Below are 22,500 nucleotides of genomic sequence, written 5' to 3'. Positions count from 1 at the left end.
CGACCGACACTGGAGGGCTCTCGATCGACACTGGAGGGGCTCTCGACCGACGCTGGAGACGCTCGCGACCGACGCTGGAGACGCTCGCGACCGACGCTGGAGACGCTCGCGACCGACGCTGGAGACGCTCGCGACCGACGCTGGAGACGCTCGCGACCGACGCTGGAGACGCTCGCGACCGACGCTGGAGACGCTCGCGACCGACGCTGGAGACGCTCGCGACCGACGCTGGAGACGCTCGCGACCGACGCTGGAGACGCTCGCGACCGACGCTGGAGACGCTCGCGACCGACGCTGGAGACGCTCGCGACCGACGCTGGAGACGCTCGCGACCGACTTTTTGGTACGATTCGGCCGTGGTTTGAACGGCCGACCTCCCAGACTCGGAGCTCATGCTCTATCTATCATCATACACCACCTTGCCCATTGTTTTTTGGAGATCCTGAATATGTGTGATTTGAGTATTTTAATTATCAATTACATATCCCACTACTGTTGTTTAAATACTGTGGAATTTGTCTGGTCAGCCCTTTTCAAACACAAAGTACCGTTGTTATTTTAAAAAACTTTTTGGGAATAATTGTCTGTGCCACGCCGATACTTGTCCCGAACACGTCTGGTTTGGGGTTTCTAAGTGTCCATCATTGATCGGAAATGTCATTGCATCATGGTTACGGTTTTTTTGCTTCGTGTGGCTGGTTCTTTGTGCAGGTGAAGAATTCCAAATATTACAACTATACACTTTCAGTGAATGGAAAAGAAGAAAAGCATGGTGATGATTATGGAAAGGACTATTTGACAGATTTAATTGTAAGTTGTATTTTCATCATCATATATATTTATATTTTTTGTCCTGTTTGCAGCATCTAGTATGCTGATTGAGGCTCTGTTGTGTATTTGCATTTGATTTGTTTGAAGGTGTGAATGCGAATCTCAGGTGTTGGTGACTCTCCCGTGTCCGTGTTTCGTACATTGGGATGTGTGCTTGGTTTGTGGAGGTGTTAATTTGCCTCGTTTTTCAACAGGCCAATCGCTCGCTTGACTTTCTTGAAACTCACAAAAGACTTGCGCAGCATACCCCTTTCTTCATGATGCTCTCAACACCCGCATCGCACTCTCCTTGGAATTCAGCTCCCCAGTACGAACACCGCTACGACAGCGTTTCAGCACCACGCAATGGAAGTTTTAACCACCATGGGAAAGTAAGTCGTGTGAAAAGGACGTGCTGATGGGGATGAAAAGTGACATCTGTGAAATTTCAAACTTGATTTAAAAACAATAAATACAAAGGTTGAGCCATGGGAAAAGGTAGCGATTGAGCCATGGGAAAGGGTGACGATTGAGCCATGGGAAAAGGTAGCGATTGAGCCGTGGGAAAGGGTGACGATTGAGCCGTGGGAAAGGGTAGCGATTGAGTCGTGAGAAAGGGTAGCGATTGTGCCGTGGGAAAGGGTAGCGATTGTGCCGTGGGAAAGGGTAGCGATTGAGCCGTGGGAAAGGGAAGCGATTGAGTTGTGGGAAAGGGTAGCGATTGAGCCGTGGGAAAGGGTAGCGATTGAGCTGTGGGAAAGGGTAGCGATTGAGTCGTGGGAAAGGGTAGCGTTTGAGCCGTGGGAAAGGGTAGCGATTGAGCCGTGGGAAAGGGTAGCGATTGAGTTGTGGGAAAGGGTAGCGATTGAGCCGTGGGAAAGGGTAGCGATTGAGCCGTGGGAAAGGGTAGCGATTGAGCCGTGGGAAAGGGTAGCGATTGAGCCGTGGGAAAGGGTAGCGTTTGAGCCGTGGGAAAGGGTAGCGATTGAGCCGTGGGAAAGGGTAGCGATTGAGTCGTGGGAAAGGGTAGTGTTTGAGCCGTGGGAAAGGGTAGCGATTGAGTTGTGGGAAAGGGTAGCGATTGAGCCGTGGGAAAGGGTAGCGATTGAGCCGTGGGAAAGGGTAGCGATTGAGCCGTGGGAAAGGGTAGCGTTTGAGCCGTGGGAAAGGGTAGCGATTGAGCCGTGGGAAAGGGTAGCGATTGAGTTGTGGGAAAGGGTAGTGATTGAGTTGTGGGAAACGGTAGCGATTGAGTTGTGCGAAAGGGTAGCTATTGAGCTGTGGGAAAGGGTAGCGATTGAGCCGTGGGAAAGGGTAGCGATTGAGCCATGGGAAAGGGTAGCGATTGAGCCGTGGGAAAGGGTAGCGATTGAGCCGTGGGAAAGGGTAGCGATTGAGCCGTGGGAAAGGGTAGCGATTGAGCCGTGGGAAAGGGTAGCGTTTGAGCCGTGGGAAAGGGTAGCGATTGAGCCGTGGGAAAGGGTAGCGATTGAGCCGTGGGAAAGGGTAGCGATTGAGCCGTGGGAAAGGGTAGCGATTGAGTTGTGGGAAACGGTAGCGATTGAGTTGTGCGAAAGGGTAGCTATTGAGCCGTGGGAAAGGGTAGCGATTGAGCCGTGGGAAAGGGTAGCGATTGAGCCGTGGGAAAGGGTAGCGATTGAGCCGTGGGAAAGGGTAGCGATTGAGCCGTGGGAAAGGGTAGCGATTGAGCCGTGGGAAAGGGTAGCGATTGAGCCGTGGGAAAGGGTAGCGATTGAGCCGTGGGAAAGGGTAGCGATTGAGCCGTGGGAAAGGGTAGCGATTGAGCCGTGGGAAAGGGTAGCGATTGAGCCGTGGGAAAGGGTAGCGATTGAGCCGTGGGAAAGTTAGCGATTGAGCCGTGGGAAAGGGTCGCCATTGAGCCGTGGGAAAGGGTAGCGATTGAGCCGTGAGAAAGGGTAGCGTTTGAGCCGTGGGAAAGGGTAGCGATTGAGCCGTGGGAAAGGGTAGCGATTGAGTTGTGGGAAAGGGTAGCGATTGAGTTGTGGGAAACGGTAGCGATTGAGTTGTGCGAAAGGGTAGCTATTGAGCCGTGCGAAAGGGTAGCGATTGAGCCGTGGGAAAGGGTAGCGATTGAGCCGTGGGAAAGGGTAGCGATTGAGCCGTGGGAAAGGGTAGCGATTGAGCCGTGGGAAAGGGTAGCGATTGAGCCGTGGGAAAGGGTAGCGTTTGAGCCGTGGGAAAGGGTAGCGATTGAGCCGTGGGAAAGGGTAGCGATTGAGCCGTGGGAAGCGGTAGCGATTGAGCCGTGGGAAGGGGTAGCGATTGAGCCGTGGGAAAGGGTAGCGATTGAGCCGTGGGAAAGGGTAGCGATTGAGCCGTGGGAAAGGGTCGCCATTGAGCCGTGGGAAAAGGTAGCGATTGAGCCGTGGGAAAGGGTAGCGTTTGAGCCGTGGGAAAGGGTAGCGATTGAGCCGTGGGAAAGGGTAGCGATTGAGCCGTGGGAAAGGGTAGCGATTGAGCCGTGGGAAAGGGTAGCGTTTGAGCCGTGGGAAAGGGTAGCGATTGAGCCGTGGGAAAGGGTAGCGATTGAGCCGTGGGAAAGGGTAGCGATTGAGCCGTGGGAAAGGGTAGCGATTGAGCCGTGGGAAAGGGTAGCGTTTGAGCCGTGGGAAAGGGTAGCGATTGAGCCGTGGGAAAGGGTAGCGTTTGAGCCGTGGGAAAGGGTAGCGATTGAGTTGTGGGAAAGGGTAGCGATTGAGTTGTGGGAAACGGTAGCGATTGAGTTGTGCGAAAGGGTAGCTATTGAGCCGTGCGAAAGGGTAGCGATTGAGCCGTGGGAAAGGGTAGCGATTGAGCCGTGGGAAAGGGTAGCGATTGAGCCGTGGGAAAGGGTAGCGATTGAGCCGTGGGAAAGGGTAGCGATTGAGCCGTGGGAAAGGGTAGCGATTGTGCCGTGGGATAGGGTAGCGATTGAGCCGTGGGAAAGGGTAGCGATTGTGCCGTGGGATAGGGTAGCGATTGAGCCGTGGGAAAGTTAGCGATTGAGCTGTGGGAAAGGGTCGCCATTGAGCCGTGGGAAAGGGTAGCGATTGAGCCGTGGGATAGGGTAGCGATTGAGCCGTGGGAAAGTTAGCGATTGAGCCGTGGGAAAGGGTCGCCATTGAGCCGTGGGAAAGGGTAGCGATTGAGCCGTGAGAAAGGGTAGCGATTGAGTTGTGGGAAAGGGTAGCGATTGAGTTGTGGGAAACGGTAGCGATTGAGTTGTGCGAAAGGGTAGCTATTGAGCCGTGCGAAAGGGTAGCGATTGAGCCGTGCGAAAGGGTAGCGATTGAGCCGTGGGAAAGGGTAGCGATTGAGCCGTGGGAAAGGGTAGCGATTGAGCCGTGGGAAAGGGTAGCGATTGAGCCGTGGGAAAGGGTAGCGATTGAGCCGTGGGAAAGGGTAGCGATTGAGCCGTGGGAGAGGGTAGCGATTGAGCCGTGGGAGAGGGTAGCGATTGAGCCGTGGGAAAGGGTAGCGATTGAGCCGTGGGAAAGGGTAGCGATTGAGCCGTGGGAAAGGGTAGCGATTGAGCCGTGGGAAAGGGTAGCGATTGAGCCGTGGGAAAGGGTAGCGATTGAGCCGTGGGAAAGGGTAGCGATTGAGCCGTGGGAAAGGGTAGCGATTGAGCCGTGGGAAAGGGTAGCGATTGAGCCGTGGGAAAGGGTAGCGATTGAGCCGTGGGAAGGGGTAGCGATTGAGCCGTGGGAAGGGGTAGCGATTGAGCCGTGGGAAAGGGTAGCGATTGAGCCGTGGGAAAGGGTAGCGATTGAGCCGTGGGAAAGGGTAGCGATTGAACGGTGGGAAAGGGTAGCGATTGAACGGTGGGAAAGGGTGGGGAGTGAACGGTGGGAAAGGGTAGGGAATGAACGGAGGGAAAGGGTAGGGATTGAACGGTGGGAAAGGGTAGGGATTGAACGGTGGGAAAGGGTAGGGATTGAACGGTGGGAAAGGGTGGGGATTGAACGGTGGTAAAGGGTGGGGATTGAACGGTGGGAAAGGGTTGGGATTGAACGGTGGGAGAGGGTAGGGATTGAACGGTGGGAGAGGGTAGGGATTGAACGGTGGGAGAGGGTAGGGATTGAACGGTGGGAGAGGGTAGGGATTGAACGGTGGGAGAGGGTAGGGATTGAACGGTGGGAGAGGGTAGGGATTGAACGGTGGGAGAGGGTAGGGATTGAACGGTGGGAGAGGGTAGGGATTGAACGGTTGGAAAAGGTAGCGATTGAACGGTGGGAAAAGGTAGGGATTGAACCGTGGGAAAAGGTAGGGATAGAACAGTGGGAAAGGGTTGCGTTTGTATAACTTCTTTAATGTGGATGGAAAAAGGAAAATGAACTTCAGATTTCTCTTTTCTTTGTTCGGACAATTTGAATAACCAGAGTCCCTTCTTGACTTAAATTTCTGTGACCGCATTAAAACTTCAAATTATTTTGACCTTCTACAACTGTGCGAGTGGGGGGCGAGGGGGTAATGAGACCTTCCACAACTGTGCAGGTGGGGGGGAGAGGGGTAATGAGACCTTCCACAACTGTGCGGGTGGGGGATAGGGGGTAATGAGACCTTCCACAACTGTGCGGGTGGGGGAGAGGGGGTAATGAGACCTTTAACTGTGTGGATGGGGGGAGAGGGGGTAATGGGACCTATAACTGTGTGGGTGGGGGGGAGAGGGGGCTATGGGACCTTCTATAACTGTGTGGGTGGGGGAGAGGGGGTAATGAGACCTTCTTTAACTGTGTGGGTGGGGGGAGAGGGGGTAATGGGACCTATAACTGTGTGGGTGGGGGGGGGAGAGGGGGCTATGGGACCTTCTATAACTGTGTGGCGGGTGGGGGGAGAGGGGGTAATGGGACCTTCTATAACTGTGTGGGGTGGAAGGAGAGGGGGTAATGGGACCTTTGATCACTGTGTGGTGGAGAGGGGGCATTCTGTGAATTATTCGCACCTTGCTTGAAATTCTGCGCAGAAATTACAATCCTCTTTGGGTGATTTTCTCTTCGAGCAACTTCCAAGAAAGCTGACTTTCTTCCTCATTATTCACACCCTGATAGGCTGAGGATTTTCCTTCGCATTTTTCCTCCAGAAGGCAAGGCCATGTGCAAGGTTACACAGAGTGTGTCAATTGCATCATGAGCACGTGACTGTTTATCTGCCTCGTGCAGGCAGGATCATTATTGTGACTGTTACACATACATGACTGCCGTGGGAATTCAGGTCAAAGAACATCTCCATTGCCTCCGCTAACTTGCACCATTTCTTCGTGCTTTTCCTGTTCTTTTCCTGTATTTCGGTTTTGTTTTTTTGTTCTTGAACTTCCTGTTTAATGCCTGTGGGTTTTTTTCATGTTCAATGTTTGCTTTTCTCGTTTGTATTTATTCTCTCTTGTGTTTTTTTGACCCTTATGTCCTAAACTAACCTTTGTTGTGTTGCCAGAAGTGAGAGTTTACACAAATGGAGGGGATTCTTCTCGTAATGAAGAAGCTCCACTTCCAAGTTAATTCCCAAATGCTTTCAGTGTGTCAGTAACACCACGGGGATATGTCCCTGTCTCTGCTCCACTGTTCTCTGTCTCTCCCCCCCCCCAACCTTGGTGATTTCCCTGTTTCTGCTCCACCATTCTCTTTCCCCTCCTCCTCCCTTTGTCCCGCTCCCTGTTTCTGCTCCACAATTCTCTCTCCCCTCCCCCCTCCCACCCCTCATCAATGTGGTGTTGATGCTTGGATGTTTGAGACGATGAGCCAAAATGGCCTCCTCCGATGTCCAAGTTTCTTGTACTTATTCGACTCCACTGATCATGGATGTATAAAATTGGACATCCTCACATGTCCTCATCAGGAAATTCTATCATCCCAAATTTTTAAATATAATTTTCTCTTTCCAACATGCTGAAGGAAAACCCCATTTTGTACGTTTTGATGTGCGCATGGTTTTATATTTACAGGGTAAACATTGGCTGATTAGACAAGCGAAAACCCCAATGGCAAACACATCAGTCGAGCTTTCAGATGAAGCTTTCAGGAGTCGGTGAGTAAACCGAGCCATTGATGTGAGCCGTTGTTGGGGAATACATCTCCCCCTGTGGAATTTGTTTGTTGTCATTTTTTTTCTTGGCCTCCTTGACAATATCTGCACAATAAAGAGGTGCATCCTCCTGTCATAAATTAATCATCCATGACTTGCTTCCCTTTGTAGTTATATGGATGCCATATGCTCAAATTATTTTCCTCCTCGTTCTGTTCAATCTCTCCAGCGACTTGCTCCACTATCCTTCCTCCTTCAGCCCCAATGAAGGGACTTTAACAAATCATGCATGGTTTAGTGCATGTACTGTATAGCATGATATTTCAAACATGTATTGGGCCCAATATGTTGTCGTGGATCAAGCCATTGCGCGGTGGAGTTATGCGCTCCACCGAGTGCCCTTTTAGTTGTTTCTGTGTCTTCCTTGAAATTTGAGTTTCAAGTGCAGTTTTTCCAGCCCTTCGAAGAGTGACAGTGTTCTACTTGCTGTGCTGTCAGATGGAAAACACTACTGTCTGTGGATGATCTGGTGGAACGCGTTGTCAAGCAGCTGTCCAACATGGGCATTCTAAAATCTACATACATCTTCTTCATGTCTGATAATGGTTACCATACAGGTATGCACCACAAGTGTCAACTTGCACACCATGAAATGACTTCTCCACTTAAATCTTTTTTTTCTTTTCCTCTTCTTTTGAGATTGTAACTCTTGCCTTCAATTAACCTTGTTTGGTTTTTATCTGCATATAGACATTTTAATACACCAAATGTCGACCACTAAACACCCCGGGTGTTGATTGTTTTCAACGCACTGCAAGGAGGGGAGCTTATTGGAGTGAGAACCTCCTGTATGGGTGGTGGTTAATTTTTGCAGCTTTATTGAACTTCCATTTTTAGCTCACCTTTGCTTTAGTCAGGTGAGCTTGTGCGATTGAGCAGTGTCTGTAGGTGAGTGAGTGAGTCAATGAGTGAGTGAATCAGTCCGTCAGCTTGTGAGTGAGTCCGTAAACACTTCAGTCATTATCGCTTGAACCAAACACATGATTTTTATGGAACTTGGCCAAAAGCTTCATATCTGATTTCTAACAAAGGTAAATTGACCGCATCAAAATCTTGGCTCATTCAGGGGGTCTACAGGGGGCATTTTACCCCTCCCCTCCCCCCAAAAAGGTATTTTCTGTCTCCTCCAAAAATAACTACACAAACGATTTTGATGAAAATTGACCACAACATTCATCACCCTTGATAAACCAAAGTATATCGACCCCATCAAAATCTGCACTCATTAACGGGGTCTATGGGGGGCTTTTTTTTGACTCCCCAAGATGGGTACTTGCTCTCTTCTCCGAAACTGCGCACACAATTTTGATGAAAGTTGACCACAACGTTCTTCACCCATGTTGTACCAAAGTGTATCGACTGCATCAAAATCTGCGCTCATTAAGGGGATCGACAGTGGGGGGTGGGGGGTTGACCCCCAAAATAGTTATTTGCTCTCTTCTCCGAGCTACACACACAATTTCAATGAAACTTGACCGACCACAACCTTCATCACCCTTGATTTACCAAAGTTTGTTCACGACATTAAAAACACTCAGGGCCAAAGTGGATCTGCGGTGGGTTTGAGTGACTCTTGCTCCTGATCCAGGTGAGCTTCAGGACAGGTGGTGCTATTTTTATCCACACAATGAAATCTATCATCGTATTCACATACTTGGCATACTACATTTCAGGAACTCCATGGAGTCATCGCTATCATACGTTGGCTCATTAGTCACGGCATATACAATGGACTTTCCCTTCATTATAAGTAGGCTACTCATGGCTCTCTCGACAAGCCGAGAGCATCTCGGGCATGACTGCCTCGCTTCATTTTATCCTTCATTTCATGAAGGAAGGCAGTTACTTTGACCGGTTTAATCATAAGACGGCACTTTCCACTTAACAGACATATTACATGTCTATGTACGAATCACCATGACGATGTAAATTGAAGGAAAACATTCAAAAAAGGGTATTTTACAAAGTAGGTGGTCGTTGTCATGGTCATCACTTGTGTGTGCATCCCTTCCATGTGCTGCTACTGTATATATTTTTCTGTTGCTTCGAGAAGTACAAGTATCTATATGATTTTGTGTGATCCTTCCATCTCTGCCACACATTATTCTAAAGGGTTCCTGCTGTCGTTGGAAAATAGAAATGTTACCATTGGAACCGCCGGGTGGTGCATTTAGCTCCTCATCCCGCTTCTCCTTCTATCCTGCATTTAATCTTTATTTATGAAAAAAAGACAAATTTTTCTTCCAAGTAAATCGATTACTAACTTTCCAACGGTGCCATTTTATTTCTTTACGACAGGAGGAACGTTTATTTTTCGAGATTGATGGAGGTGGGGAGGGGGTGGAGGGTGCTTTTTGGATCAACTTGTGTGTGCGTATGCACAGGCCCAGACATAAGTTTTGATCTAATAGAGAGGCGACCATTTATTTTTTTGTTTTATAAAAAATTTATGTAAATAAAGTGGAGGCCACCATTTAACACGACGAGCTTTCCTGTCACTGATCCACATGAGTGTTGTGTATTTTCTTCATTATAAACATTGGATGTTGGGTGCCAAAGGCCTGGCTCTGTGGTTCACACACACCCCATTTAGGCCCCAAATGCTGTATTACGGTTCTCTCATTCTTTCTGCAGGTCAATTCTCTCTGCCTATTGACAAACGACAACTGTATGAGTTTGATATTCGTGTTCCCCTGATTGTCCGAGGGCCCGGACTGAAGCCGGGGCAGAAATTTGAGGTGTGTCGGTTTCCCACTTAAAACAACCTTAGACTTCGCTTGCCAAGGTTTTTGATCCAAGATCAGCTAATCATTGTGTGGGCTTGGTGTCTAGTTGCTTGTTTTTCTGGTGCAATCTGAATAATTTTATTGCTTTGAATTGGCTGCTATGGAAAGGCAAGTTATCTGTTTTTGTTTTGATGAAAGGGAATACGAGAGAAGAGCCAAAACTCAACGATAGATTTGATGTTGTGAAGGTGGACTGTTTATGGCATGACTTATAAATTGTTCAAAGTGTTTTTATTTAATGTTTTTTTTGTTTCTGAAAGCATGGTCGAGGCTCGTGGAAGAGCTGGAATTGGTGCACTGAACGGACAGTGAGATTTTTCAGAGAGATCATTGATGAAGATCAGAACACTGCCTTGGGGCACTCTATCCTTGACAGGTAGAGAAGAAAGGGTTCCGTTGAGTGCCACATGTTGGCTACGAGAGTTGAGGAAGTCAGTCAGCCATGTGTGGAGTTGACCTTGGATGCCATATGTAGAGAGTTTGGAGAGTAATGCGGGATGCCAGACTGTATCAAAAAAACGAGATAGTTCCAGAGAAACAGCCCTGATCTCACGTCTGACATTGAGGGCCTCCATTCATTGTTGAGTGAATAGAAGCAGTATGTTCGAGGTAGAGTGACCCGGTCTGAAACCAAATTGGTGATCTGAGATGAGGCTGTTGGAGAAAAGGTAGAATTTCATTTCACCTGCTATGATGGATTCCACGACCTTGTTGATGATTGGAAGTAAGCTGAGAGGTTTTTAGTTGAGGGGATCAGTTTTTGTACCTTTTTATTTAATACAGTGATGTTGATGGATTTCTAAGCAGATGGAAGATGACCGAGCAAAAATGATGGGTGAAAATGGCAGAAAGAGGATGGGAAAGAGCAGGAAAGCAGGTTTATAGAACACCTGAGCTGATGCTCTCAGGTCCATTTTCAGAGTCGAGGGTTGAAAGAACCTTCTCCACCTTTACAGGTGCAAAAGGTGGAGTCCAGGAGCAGTTCAGTATGACGGGGAAGGCTGGGTACCGAGCATGAGGGATTGGGTCACAAGATTTGGAAGCAAAAACAGAATTGAGACATTCGGCCTTCTCATGAGCAAAGTCCGCAGTGCTGCCATTTGAAGAGAGGAAAGGGATCTAGGGGATCATGCACCAGATACAGACTTATGAAGGTGCCACCAGGTTTGAGAGGAGGGAGACAAGTTTGAAAGTTCATTTGTGAGGATGGACAGATGTTGTTTTCTGGCTCTCCTGAGAGTAGCAGACATTTTGGAATGCATTGAGATTCCCTTCGGTCGGATTAGCCTTCCAAGAAGAGTCGGCAAGTTGTTTCAGAGTTACTGCTTCACCACAGGATTCAGTGTACCATGGGTAGGAAGAAGGGTAGGATAATTGAAGACGAGATGGGATGAATCTGTGTGTGTCTGAGAGAGAGCAGGTTTCTGTTGAAGAATTCCCAGGTTGAGTTAACATCAGTAGATATTGAAGACCCATCCTCAAGTGAGATGGTTGCTTGCAGTCCCTGCCAATATTATTGAGTGAACTGCCAGACTCGCCGGCGTTAAGGCAGCTTTCCGAGAATAGCCAGAGAGATGTTGACTCTCACAAGCATATGATCAGATGCACCAATCGGAGCAGAGGAATAACGGGGGACACTTGCAGGGAAGTTAGTCATCACCAAGTCCAGAAAGGAGGATTTGTCATTGGGAGAAATCCAGGTTTGAAAGTTCACCGATTGAGTCAGTCCCATGGAGTCACTGACGTCATTTGCTGAAGTGCCGTGGCTGGTGAGAGAGGTACCAACACCCAGCCAAGTTGCATGGACACTTGAAATTGCCACATATGAGGAAGAGAAAGTTGAGTTGAGTGGATAACAAAGTTTATTGATATTATTTTAAATTTATCTGGAGTTTGAATTCCAGATAAGGTATTATTATCGTGCACCCTCCGTCTCCTAATTCGACTTCTCTGGCCAAACCGCTGGGCCGATCCGCCTGAAATTTGGCACCAGCATTCTTATCCTGACTTGGTAATGGGGATTGCAAAGCTCGGTCCGATCACATGACTTTCAGTCGGTCAAAATGGCCGACTTGGTGAATTCCTTCAAAAATCTACTTCTCCAGACCTACCCGTCAGAATACTACCAAATGTGGATTACATCATTTGGCCAGGGTAGGGATATTTAATTGTAGAGATCATGCCGATCATGTGACCAGAAGTGTGTCAAAATGGCCGGCTTAGTAAATTGGCCGAAAATTTTTCAAGTGCATTGGTTGGTCTTGTGCGTTATTCTGTCTGTCTGTCTTTCTTTGTTTGTGTCAATCGCCCACAGGTCACAATTTTAAACCCATCTTCATGAAACTTCACCACATGGTGGAGTTCGTCATAAGCAAAAATCCTATTTCTTTGAGGTCGAAAGGTCAACATTGGCCAAGGGTCAACAAATTTGTCAAATTTATATAATCCTCAATTTTCATCCGATTGGCGAGCAATTTGAACAGAATTTTCATATCAGCTCACTGGATTCAACCACCAATTAATTATTTTTGAGGTTAACATCGGCCGAATTATAAAATTGTCAATTTTCATCCGATTGACTTGAAATTTGAAGACTAGTTGCATATTTGGTGAATGAATTCAACCAGCAATTATCTTTGTCGTCAAAACAGGCCAAAAGGTCAACAACTTTGTCAGATTTCTAAAATCCTCTATTTTCATCTGACTTGAAATTTGAACAGGATTTGCATACCAGGTCAATGAATTCAACCAGAAATTATTTTTGAGGTCAGCATCGGCCAGATTTCTGAAATTGTCAGTTTTCATCCAATTGACTTGAAATTTGAACATGATTTTCATCAGCTCACTGAATTCCACCACCAATTATATTTGAGGTCAACACAAGCCAAAAGGTCAACCAGCATAGGCCGGAATATCTCTGAAATTGTCAATTTTCCTCTGATTGACATGAAATTGGAATAGGATTTTCATATCAGCTCACTGAATTCAACCACCAATTATTTTTCAGGTTAAAAGGTCAACATAGGCCGAATTTCTAAAATTGAGAGATGGGTCCAAAAACTATATATACATAGTGGATATACATACACACACACACACACACACACACACACACACACACACACACACACACACACACACACACACACACACACACACACACACACACACACACACACACACACACACACGCACGCACCTTGTTATCTCAAAAAGTTGTGGACGATTTATGACGCAACATCCTCATCTCAGATCATCCATTCGGATTCAGACTTCTGAGCATCAGGAAGTTTTAGTTCATAATTTCGGTATTAAATGTAAAAAGGTAAATCTTTGTATTCCTCCACTTTTCTGGAGTCCTAAGCTAAATATGAAGAAATCCTAAGGTGAAAAAAAAAATTGGATTAGCTCAAAAATTATCTCATACATGTTGTTATAGAGATCATATGTGTGTGGTTAACTATAAATTTTTTTGATTGGTTACTTCACAAGATTTATCCAGACACCCTGATTGTTAACAGGAGTGGTAATGATTGTACAATTGCTGCTTATCTGGATGTGTTGGTTAGAGTTGGACAGAATGGTTTTAGTACAAGTGTATATCACAAAGTTGATGATTTCAGTTTCCCTGTAGTCTTGTACACCTTTCTAGGTAGCAATGTACCAATTAAAATGGGTTACAATGTCTTTCCATCTCAGTACTTAGATTTGTTGTGGTGGTCGTATGGCAGCTTAGCTGCTGGGATAGCTATCATTTCTTGAAGCGCGACTGTGTCGCTGATGCAGTGCCCCTCTACCAGTACACACACTGGAACTGGTACTCATTTCGCCGACCTCGGAAGGATGACGGGCTGAGTCAACTCCCTGGTGTATTATTTCAGCAGCCGACGGGGCTTGAACTCTGGACCCGAGGATCCCAGGCCACCACCCTAACCACTGAGCCAACACCAGGCTCACTTAGATTTGTAAGAATTTGTTCAGCAAAGGGTGATTTTGTGGAATGAGCTGAGAAGGTTTTTTCCATCATGTTAAACAGGATATTTAGCTGATTGTTTGACCAGGTCTTATGAGAATGTCTTTAGACTCCATTGTCACCTTTTATTTAAGTTCTCCCAGAGCCAAGTGCTTCTCCCATAACGACGTGATCTGTTTAGACCCCCTGCGTTTATCGATCCTATTTCCCCATTCACCTCACGATTTTTTTCTGCAACACTTCCATGACCTAAACTGATGAAAACTCTCTCTTATAATTATAATTATAATAATAATAATAATAAAAATAAAAACGATCTCTTATAATGCTTCATCTTCCTCTTTCACATGTGTGGTACTCTTTACTGTTTCATAATGAACTACTCTTCTACTATTTAACCAGACTGCTCTCAATTGGACCTTTCCTTCATACCTTGCCTAAAAAAATCCAACTATTATATTACAGCGTTTCTTCTCTCCATTCTCTGAATTCGCCTTTATTGCATCCATAAAGAAATGTGTTAAATCGCATCTCTAATCTAAAACCTTAAAAAAAAACCCAGATTGCTATGAAAATTCGCTTTCCATAAACCATTCTTTTTTCCATTTTCAGTGCCAACTCACCCCTCTCACCCTCCCTCTCAAAGCAACCATCACACTCTTCTCCCTCCAAGCCTCCCTCTCACCTCTCTCAAAAACTCCCCACTCACCTTTCTCCCACCATTCACCCGCCTCACTCATCCTCAAATTTGCCCCCTCTCTCATCCACAAAGCTGCCTCCTTCCACTGCCCTCTCACCTCCAGCTCTTCACTCCACCTCCTCAAATCCTCAACTGTATTCTTCCCCCTCTCTTGTCCTCCCTCTCCCCCAGCACCATAGAGCCTTTTCTCTTCCTCATCCGGCCCCTCCCCGAGATATTCTGCAATCCCCCACACTCTTTCAACAACCCTCCTTACCTCCCCCCCCTCGTCCCTGTCCTACCCTCCCCCTCTTCTTCCACCCCCTGCACCCAAAGCCTCCTCCCCTCCCTCTTCATTAACAGTGTGGACCTCAAATATCCGGGACCTTCGCTCAAACCTTTCAGATCTTTCCACACAGGTTGCCACTGACAAACCAGACATAATCTGCCTAACAGAAACTTTCCTCCCCCAAAACGTGTCTGATTCCCAAGTATCTCTCCCCGGTTACTCCCTCCTCCGATATGCCAGACCTGAACCTCGTCCTGGTGGAGGCGATGCTCTCTTCATCAAAGACTCTATTCCTCACTCTCCATGCACTGCCCTAACTCCCCCACACCCCCAGGAATACATCTGGCTACGGCTTCCCTCCACTCCCACCTCATGTTTATATGTGTACTGCACCATCCACCAAACAGTGATGACTCCATCTACACCTCACTATCCGAAAACATGGACCAACTTCTATCTTCTCATCCAAACTCTCTCTTCCTCATATGTGGTGACTTCAATTGTCATCATGCCAGTTGGCTCGGTGTGGGTACCTCACTCACCTGTCATGGCACTTCAGCAAAAGCTTTCTGCGACTCATTGGGACTGATTCAATCGGTCAACTTCCCGACCCGGATCTCAACCAATGGAACTCAATCTCTTTTGGATCTGATTTTGACAATATCTGCTGCTCTTCCTTTGCTCCAATCGGTTCTTCTGACCACGTCCTTGTCAAAGTGGACATCTCTCTGGCTATTATCAGAGAACCACCTCACCGTCGTCAAGTCTGGCATTTCACTCAAGCCGACTGGCAGGGTCTCCAAGCAGCCATCAAACTTATAGACTGGTCTCCTATCACTACTTTCTCCAACATCAACTCATCCTTGGAATTCTTTCAAAGAAACTTGCTCTCCCTCATGCACAGATTTATCCCCTCTCGTCTTCAGTTGTCCTACCCTTCCTCCTGCCCTTGGTTCACTGAAGCTTGTGGTGAGGCAGTTGTCCTGAAACAACTTGCCTTTTCCTCATGGAAAGCAAACCCAACTGAGGGTAATCTCAGTTCCTTTCATAAAGCTCGGAACAAGTGTGTATCTACCCTCAGGAGAGCCAGAAAACAACATCATTCTAAGTTCAAGTCTGAACTTTCAAACCTCTGTCCCTCCTCAAAATCCTGGTGGCATCTCATCAAATCTGTTTCTGATGTATGTTTTCCCTCCCTTACCTCAAATGGCCACACTGCTGATACCGCACGTGAAAAGGCTGAATGCCAAAACTCGGTGTTTGCAGCGAAATATTGTGTCCAAAACCCATCGCTTTCTCTACCCACCTCACCCAGTCATACTCAACTGTCCCTGGACTCCGAACACTCTGTGTCCTTTCTCCTAACAAGGTGGAGAGCTTGCTGTCAAACCTCGACTCAGATTCTGCAACCAGTCAAGACTGCATCAGCCCACGTGTCCTAAAAACCTGCTCTCTGCTCTTGCTCACCCTCTCTCTGTTCTATTCACCCTCTCATTTGCTCAAGGTCATCCGCCATCTGCTTGGAAATCAGCAAACATCACTGCCCTGCATAAAAAAGTGCAAAAACAGATCCCTGCAACTACAGACCAATCAGCCTTCTCCCAATCATCAGCAAGGTTATGGAATCCATCATCGCTTCAGACATGAAATCCTTCCTCTTCTCCAATGGCGTGATTTCCGATCATCAATTTGGTTTCAGACCAGATCACTCTACCCTGGATATGCTGCTTCTGCTCTCCCAACAATGGATGGAGGTCCTCAATGCCAGACAGGAAATCCGAACCATATCCCTGGACATATCACGTGCTTTTGACACAGTCTGGCACCCTGCCCTGCTCACCAAACTCTCTTCCTATGGTATCCAAGGCCATCTCCACTCATGGCTCGCAGACTTCCTCTCTTGTCGCAGTCAACATGTGGCCCTAAATGGAGTTCTTTCATCCCCTCTTCCTGTCCAGACCGGAGTTCCCCCAAGGCAGCGTTCTGGGCCCTGTCCTTTTTATAGTTTTCATCAATGATCTCTCTGACTCTCTGGAAAATCCTCTATATCTCTTTGCTGATGACTCCACCCTCTGCCATACCATCTGCCATCCCTCAGACCGGCAAGCAGCAGCTTCTTCGCTCATTGCAGATCTGGGTAAAATCACAAACTGGTCCAACACTTGGAACATGTCTTTCAGTCCGGACAAATCTCACACTCTCACTGTCTCTCAGAAAGGACCGTTTAGAACCCCCCCCCCATCCACTTTCTTAACAATCCTCTGGAAGAAGTCCTTTACTTCAAGCTTTTGGGTCTCACTATCTGCCATGACCTTTCCTGGGAAAGCCACATTTCAAACCTCACCTCCAAATCCAGTCGCCGACTGGGAAACCTCCGTCGTGCAAAGTCATTCCTCGGCCCACCTGAGCTCCTGACCACTTACAAAGCTTTCGTCCGCAGCCTGATGGAGTTCTGCTCTCCCCTCTGGGCTGGTGTTCCTGCCTCCCACCTTTCTCAGCTTCACGCCGTAGAAACCAAAGCATTTTGAATCATTGACATCTCCCGCAATGAGGCTGAGTCTTTGGGCCTCTTCATCTCTCACCGCAGGCTGGTCGGTGGTCTTTCTGTCTTCTACCGTCTCCTCCTCAGCCTCGCCCCCCCCTCCTGCTCTCTCTGCGATTTGTCCTCACCACATTTCCGCATGGCGCTCAAGGTCCACCAGTTACCCCCTTCTGGCAAAACTACCAAAATCACGAATCACTGCTCACCTTCACTCTTTCATTCCTCTTTTTTCTACCTTTGGAATGAACTCCCTCACTCTATTCATTCCCATTCTTCCCTCCAGGCCTTCAAAACAGCTGTTCACCACCACCACCTATTATCATCCCCCATCCAAATCCTCGTTCTTTTCTACCCCCATTAATCCACCCCAAGCCCACCTCCTTCAAATTCCCTGCTTTCCTTCCTGAAAGTCCCTGTAATGTCCATCTTGTGTTGCCCATGTTCCCTGCCACATCCCTCTCCCTTCCACAGATCTCCCAATGTCTCTGTTCGCCACTGTTTTGTCCTTCCCACTCCCACCCCTCTTGTCTCATGCCCCCCTTGCTGTGCGTTGTGTGTTTGCTCTCATACGAGCCTCGACAAGGTATACAAAAAAAAGAAGAAAAAGTTTGGTTGGTTTTTGAGTAAACAAGTTCTGGTTGCATTTGATAGAATGATTAATTCATTATTTTAGTGAGGAAAATTATTTAATTAATATTATTGATTAAACATATTGTTGTGGTTGAGGAAATTCGCAAACCACCATTCAGGTCCCATAGGTGAGATATCTCTGTAAGTATATGTGTAGTTAGCCCAAACCCGTTGTTTAGAGGGAATAAATGTCATTCATTCGGGCTGCAACCCTTTAAGATAGCCGTTTTTCTGTTCTATCTTTATTTTGAACCAACCACGTCTCAACCGCCATCACACAACAACCACCAACCGCAACGCCGCTTCACAACAACAACAACAACGCCAACAGCCACGACCTTTACCGTCACAACTCGCTCTCGCAATCATCGCATCACCGCCATGCCAAGCGTCACCGTGGCCAGGGACCACCACAATAAACCCTCCACCACCTAAACCTCTCCTCCTTCTGCCGCCATTCCCGCACCGCTTGTGGGCACCGATCCTGGACTCGTACAGGGCGCGCGCCGAGCAGCGGGTGCAAAAAGCGGCCTTTCCGGGGAAGTCGGATCAGGAATGATCCACGCCCACTTCTGTTCCGTCCTATCAGCGAGCGCGGGGCAATTTGGCCCCGCCTCCAGGCGCGTCGGAGTAGAATCGATATATGCAGATTCGCGGATCGGGAATGATTCACCACCACTCTTCCTCCGTCCAATGGGGGAGCGTGGCTCCGCCCCCGAGCCGATCCTGATCCAAAAATCTGCATATGGTTTCTCCTGTCGCACTATAAAGCGCCGAGCGCGGAGCGAATTGGGTCGAGTTGAGAGTTCTGTTTCGGGCTCGGGCGAGTTGGAGAGGTGTGGCAGCGGCAGCGGCAGAGAGAAGAGTTTCTGTTTCTGGCTCGGGCGCGTTGTGGCGGCGGCGAAGCGTGGCAGCAGCAGCAGTCAAGACGGGGTTCGGAGTCTGTCGGGGAGCTGCGGAGAGGGGAGGCCGGGAACGCGGTCGAGGTCGCAGTGGAGTCGCTCGTCGCGGGACCCAAGCAAGCCAGATATCCTCTTTCCCCAGAGCATCAACAACCCCCCCTGTTTCCCCCCGCGCTGAGATAGTGCGAGAAGGGGGCCCCGTTCCCACCCCATTCCAGGCAGTGCCAGCGAGGCCTGCGGAGGAGCGCGGAGTCGGGGCGCCGCCGCCATTTTGCGGCTCGACGCGGTCTCGGCTCCAGGCCCGTCTGCCCCCTTGTAGTTGAGGGTGGCCCCCTTTTTCTTTTGCTTTGGAGTATATGTGTTGTCGGCGCCGTCTGTAAAGTAAAACTGTGTAAGTGTTGCCGTGTGCTCGCGTAGTCGGTAGTAGATCTGCATTGTGTCTCTTTTGTTGCATTTGCTTTTTGTGCATAATTGTTGTGTTACTTTTACATTTGCTTTTGGTGCATAATTGTTGTAATTGTATATGTGTGCTTTCCGTTTGCCGCGGAATAAATGTGCCTTATGTTGAACTGTCTTTCCCGTTTCGCTTCGTCTTTTCTTGAATTGAATCTCCATCTTACTTCACGTAAAGGGTTGGTCGTGGGCTAAATACGCCCAATAATTAATCGGAACTGTCGAGGTTGACGATAACACCGCTCAGTTATCCCGATAGTACGGAACGGGTCGCTTAAAGTGGCCTGTGTCCGAAGTCGACCTGCGGCGAGGTGCGATCGCCCGGTCTACCCTCCGTGTGGGTACTTAGGTAGGTCGAATTTGGCGAACAACCCTATCCCACGTGGGGGGCCGATTGGCACGATCGTGGTGAGGCCGAAAGGCCCACCCGTGACTAGTTCCCGGCGTTAGTCCGAGAGGGTCACGACGGAATTGTCCGTCCGGTGGGCGACGTGCCGCGATTCGAGTTACGTGGCCGCTCGCACGCCGGCAGGCACGAATCCGCAACAATATTGTTACTTGAGTAAACAAGTTCTGGTTGCATTTGATAGAATGATTAATTCATTATTTTAGTGAGGAAAATTATTTAATTAATATTATTGATTAAACATATTGTTACGGCCACGGGTACCGAGTGTATTATGAGGGGTTTAATCCTCGGAAGAGCCGGACCTGGGGCCCCCGCTCACGATTAACTTTGTGGTACGGTGGGTTGCTTTAGAACCTCAAACGCCAATCAGTTAACCACGAGTTCCATTGTCCACTGTCTAATTATTCCGTTTAACTAGAGGTCACATGGTTTCCTGAATAGGGAGCGTGCCCTCTGCAAAGCACCAATCTTATCTGGATCAGATCTTAATTAGGGCGGCCGAGCGTTTTAACTGCTGGTGCGTGCCGACTATTATTGGCCAATTAGTGTGGTAATTACCTCCCAGTCTCTAAGTTCGGACAATTGGAGACCAATGAAAGGAAAGGACAAGCACAGACAGGTTGGAACGTCAACAAAGCAATTTTTAATCAGAAAATAAATAAATAAAAAGAACTTTTTTATTTGCGTGCGGTAAAAATAAGTTAATTCAAATCAATCAAAATAATCGGAAGCAAATAAATAATTAATCATGCACTGAATTAAAAAGAGACAAAGAGCAGATGCTTATCTGGGATTGACTTACTTTACAATTAAATACAGACATGGGTACCCATCAGATCATTTGGTGGGGGGGGGGGGGGACATATCTCAAGCTTTTGATACAGTCTGGCGTCTCCACTCCACTGTTGGTGTTTCCCCTTTTTCCTGCTGTTCCATTTATTATGTTGTGTCCTGATTTGTTCTTCCACTATTATATATAAATCCAGGGACTACTAAAATGGGTTTACGCAGACACACTTACCCTATCCCGTGTCCCTATCTAATTACGTGACAATTATCATTTCCCCCTTGAAGAAATGGACATTTACTAGACAACTTATCACCACTGAATTGCTACTTATTACATCGAGATCCTGGTACACTCGAACAGCATGGCATACCTAATTAAACATCCTAATTACCCTTTGAATGCAAACCCCCCCTCAAACGTAACAATATATATATATATATATATATATATATATATATATATATATATATATATATATATATATATATATATATATATATATATATATGTATATGTAGTTACGAATTTGCGCCCGCCAGCGTGCAAACGGCCGCTTTCCACTAATAGCCGAGCTAACGCCGGAACCCTGTCACGGGTGGGTCTTCAACCCCACCACGGCCGTGCCAATTGTCCACCCGCGCAAGATAGGGTCACTCACTGAATTCGATATACCTAAGTGCCTGCGCGGGGAGCCGACCGAGAAGCCGTACTTCGACGCAGGTTGGCTTGGGACACGAACCGCTTAAGCGGTCCATTCCGTTCTGTAGTGATAACCGAGCGGGTATTATCGCCGACCCCGCCGGATCCGATTCTATTTAACGGGTCTTTGAAACCCCACTATTTATTCTGCGATGCAAGATGGCATTTTCAATAGGGGAAAGAGGACGCAACGAACAGGATACATTCAAACCAGGCACAGTTATTTAGCAACACGCACTGTATGCAGGCAAATAGGGAACAAAAGAAAAACACGCATGCAGTTCATTTATGAAGATTGCGGGACGTACGCATGCAACTATACAGCCAAACACAATGCAAAGGAAAGAGCTAATACCGTTGATCTATTATGTACAGTCACTTATACAATTTTACTTGACAGACGGCGCCACGACAACATTCATTCAAAAGCCCAAAAGAAAAGGACCCCCTCACAGACAAGGAGGTCATGCTGGACCACTTGGGTCTTTATGACGCGTGACCTGGAAGACCGAACGGGTCCCGCGAGACCGTAGCAGGTTACCTGCACCCTCGAGTTGCCTCGGTGGTCGGCGAGCTCTCTCCGGCACTCTCCTCCTGACTGCATGGCAGAGCTGGTCCTCCACACACAACCCTCCCGACTTTGCGCCCAGAGGGAAAGGCAGCACCTCTACGTCGTCCACCCCAGAAGGCGAAACCACCAAAGCCACGAGCTTGGACCGCACCAGGGATGGACCACACCAGTGACGGACCCAAACACCGACTCAAAAGACCAAGGATCAAGACCAAGTTCCAGCTCGAAAACCATCAAAGAAAGACAGACAAAGGCCACCCTGAAGACCAAGACATGAAGCTCGCGTGCTGTCCGCCTTATATCCCCTGGGGCTCAGCGCTTCGCCCCTCGCCGTTTTCGGCTCCGCCTCCCTTCGAGCCTTTTCGAGAAGCTTCTCGAAAAGTGGCGTTCCTCAGCTCCTAGCGCCTCATTCCTCATATCCACCAATCGCGAGCGAGCTGCCTCGCCCTTCCACTCACACCAAACGCGGAGAAAAAAAGGTGGGAAAACCTTTTTCGCACCATTGGAACGCGCACCATTGGAGGTTTCTTTTCTCGGTCTTTAAACTCGCGTTCTCGGATGGTTTTCGACGCGGAAAGGGTTGTAGTGTGGTTTGTGGATGATGGTTTTTGATAGCTGGCGTAGCGGCGAAGATGGTTCGATGGTGGCGTACTTGTTGTGGCGATTGTAGTGTGGTTAGCATTGTGGCGTGGTTGGTGGTGGTTGTTGTTGGCGTTGTGGTTGTTTGGGGGGCGAAGTTGGTTGCTGTAATGGTGGTCGTGATGTGGTTGGTTCAAAATAACGATAGAAAAAGAAAAACCTACCTCAAAGGATCACATCCCTGTGACACGAAAAAATCCCATTAAACAACGGTGGGGAAACCTAT

General features: G+C 47.9%; 1 protein-coding gene across 1 annotated transcript in view; it reads left to right on the top strand.

The window, feature by feature from the left end:
- GNS (glucosamine (N-acetyl)-6-sulfatase) overlaps positions 1 to 22,500 on the top strand; it is a 52,087-nt gene that overhangs the window by 17,867 nt on the left and 11,720 nt on the right. The window contains exons 5-9 of the mRNA XM_085853427.1: positions 712 to 810; positions 1,026 to 1,202; positions 6,773 to 6,855; positions 7,351 to 7,469; positions 9,547 to 9,650. Coding sequence (XP_085709553.1) covers positions 712 to 810; positions 1,026 to 1,202; positions 6,773 to 6,855; positions 7,351 to 7,469; positions 9,547 to 9,650 — 582 coding nt within the window. The remainder of the gene's footprint in view (positions 1 to 711; positions 811 to 1,025; positions 1,203 to 6,772; positions 6,856 to 7,350; positions 7,470 to 9,546; positions 9,651 to 22,500) is intronic.

Source organism: Eptatretus burgeri, chromosome 13 (genome assembly GCF_056783735.1).
Source record: "Eptatretus burgeri isolate ZD-2024b chromosome 13, Ebu_testis_v1, whole genome shotgun sequence".
Lineage (NCBI taxonomy): Eukaryota > Metazoa > Chordata > Myxini > Myxiniformes > Myxinidae > Eptatretus > Eptatretus burgeri.
Note: the sequence above shows the minus strand (reverse complement) of the source record. Positions and strands in the feature narration are given on the sequence as shown.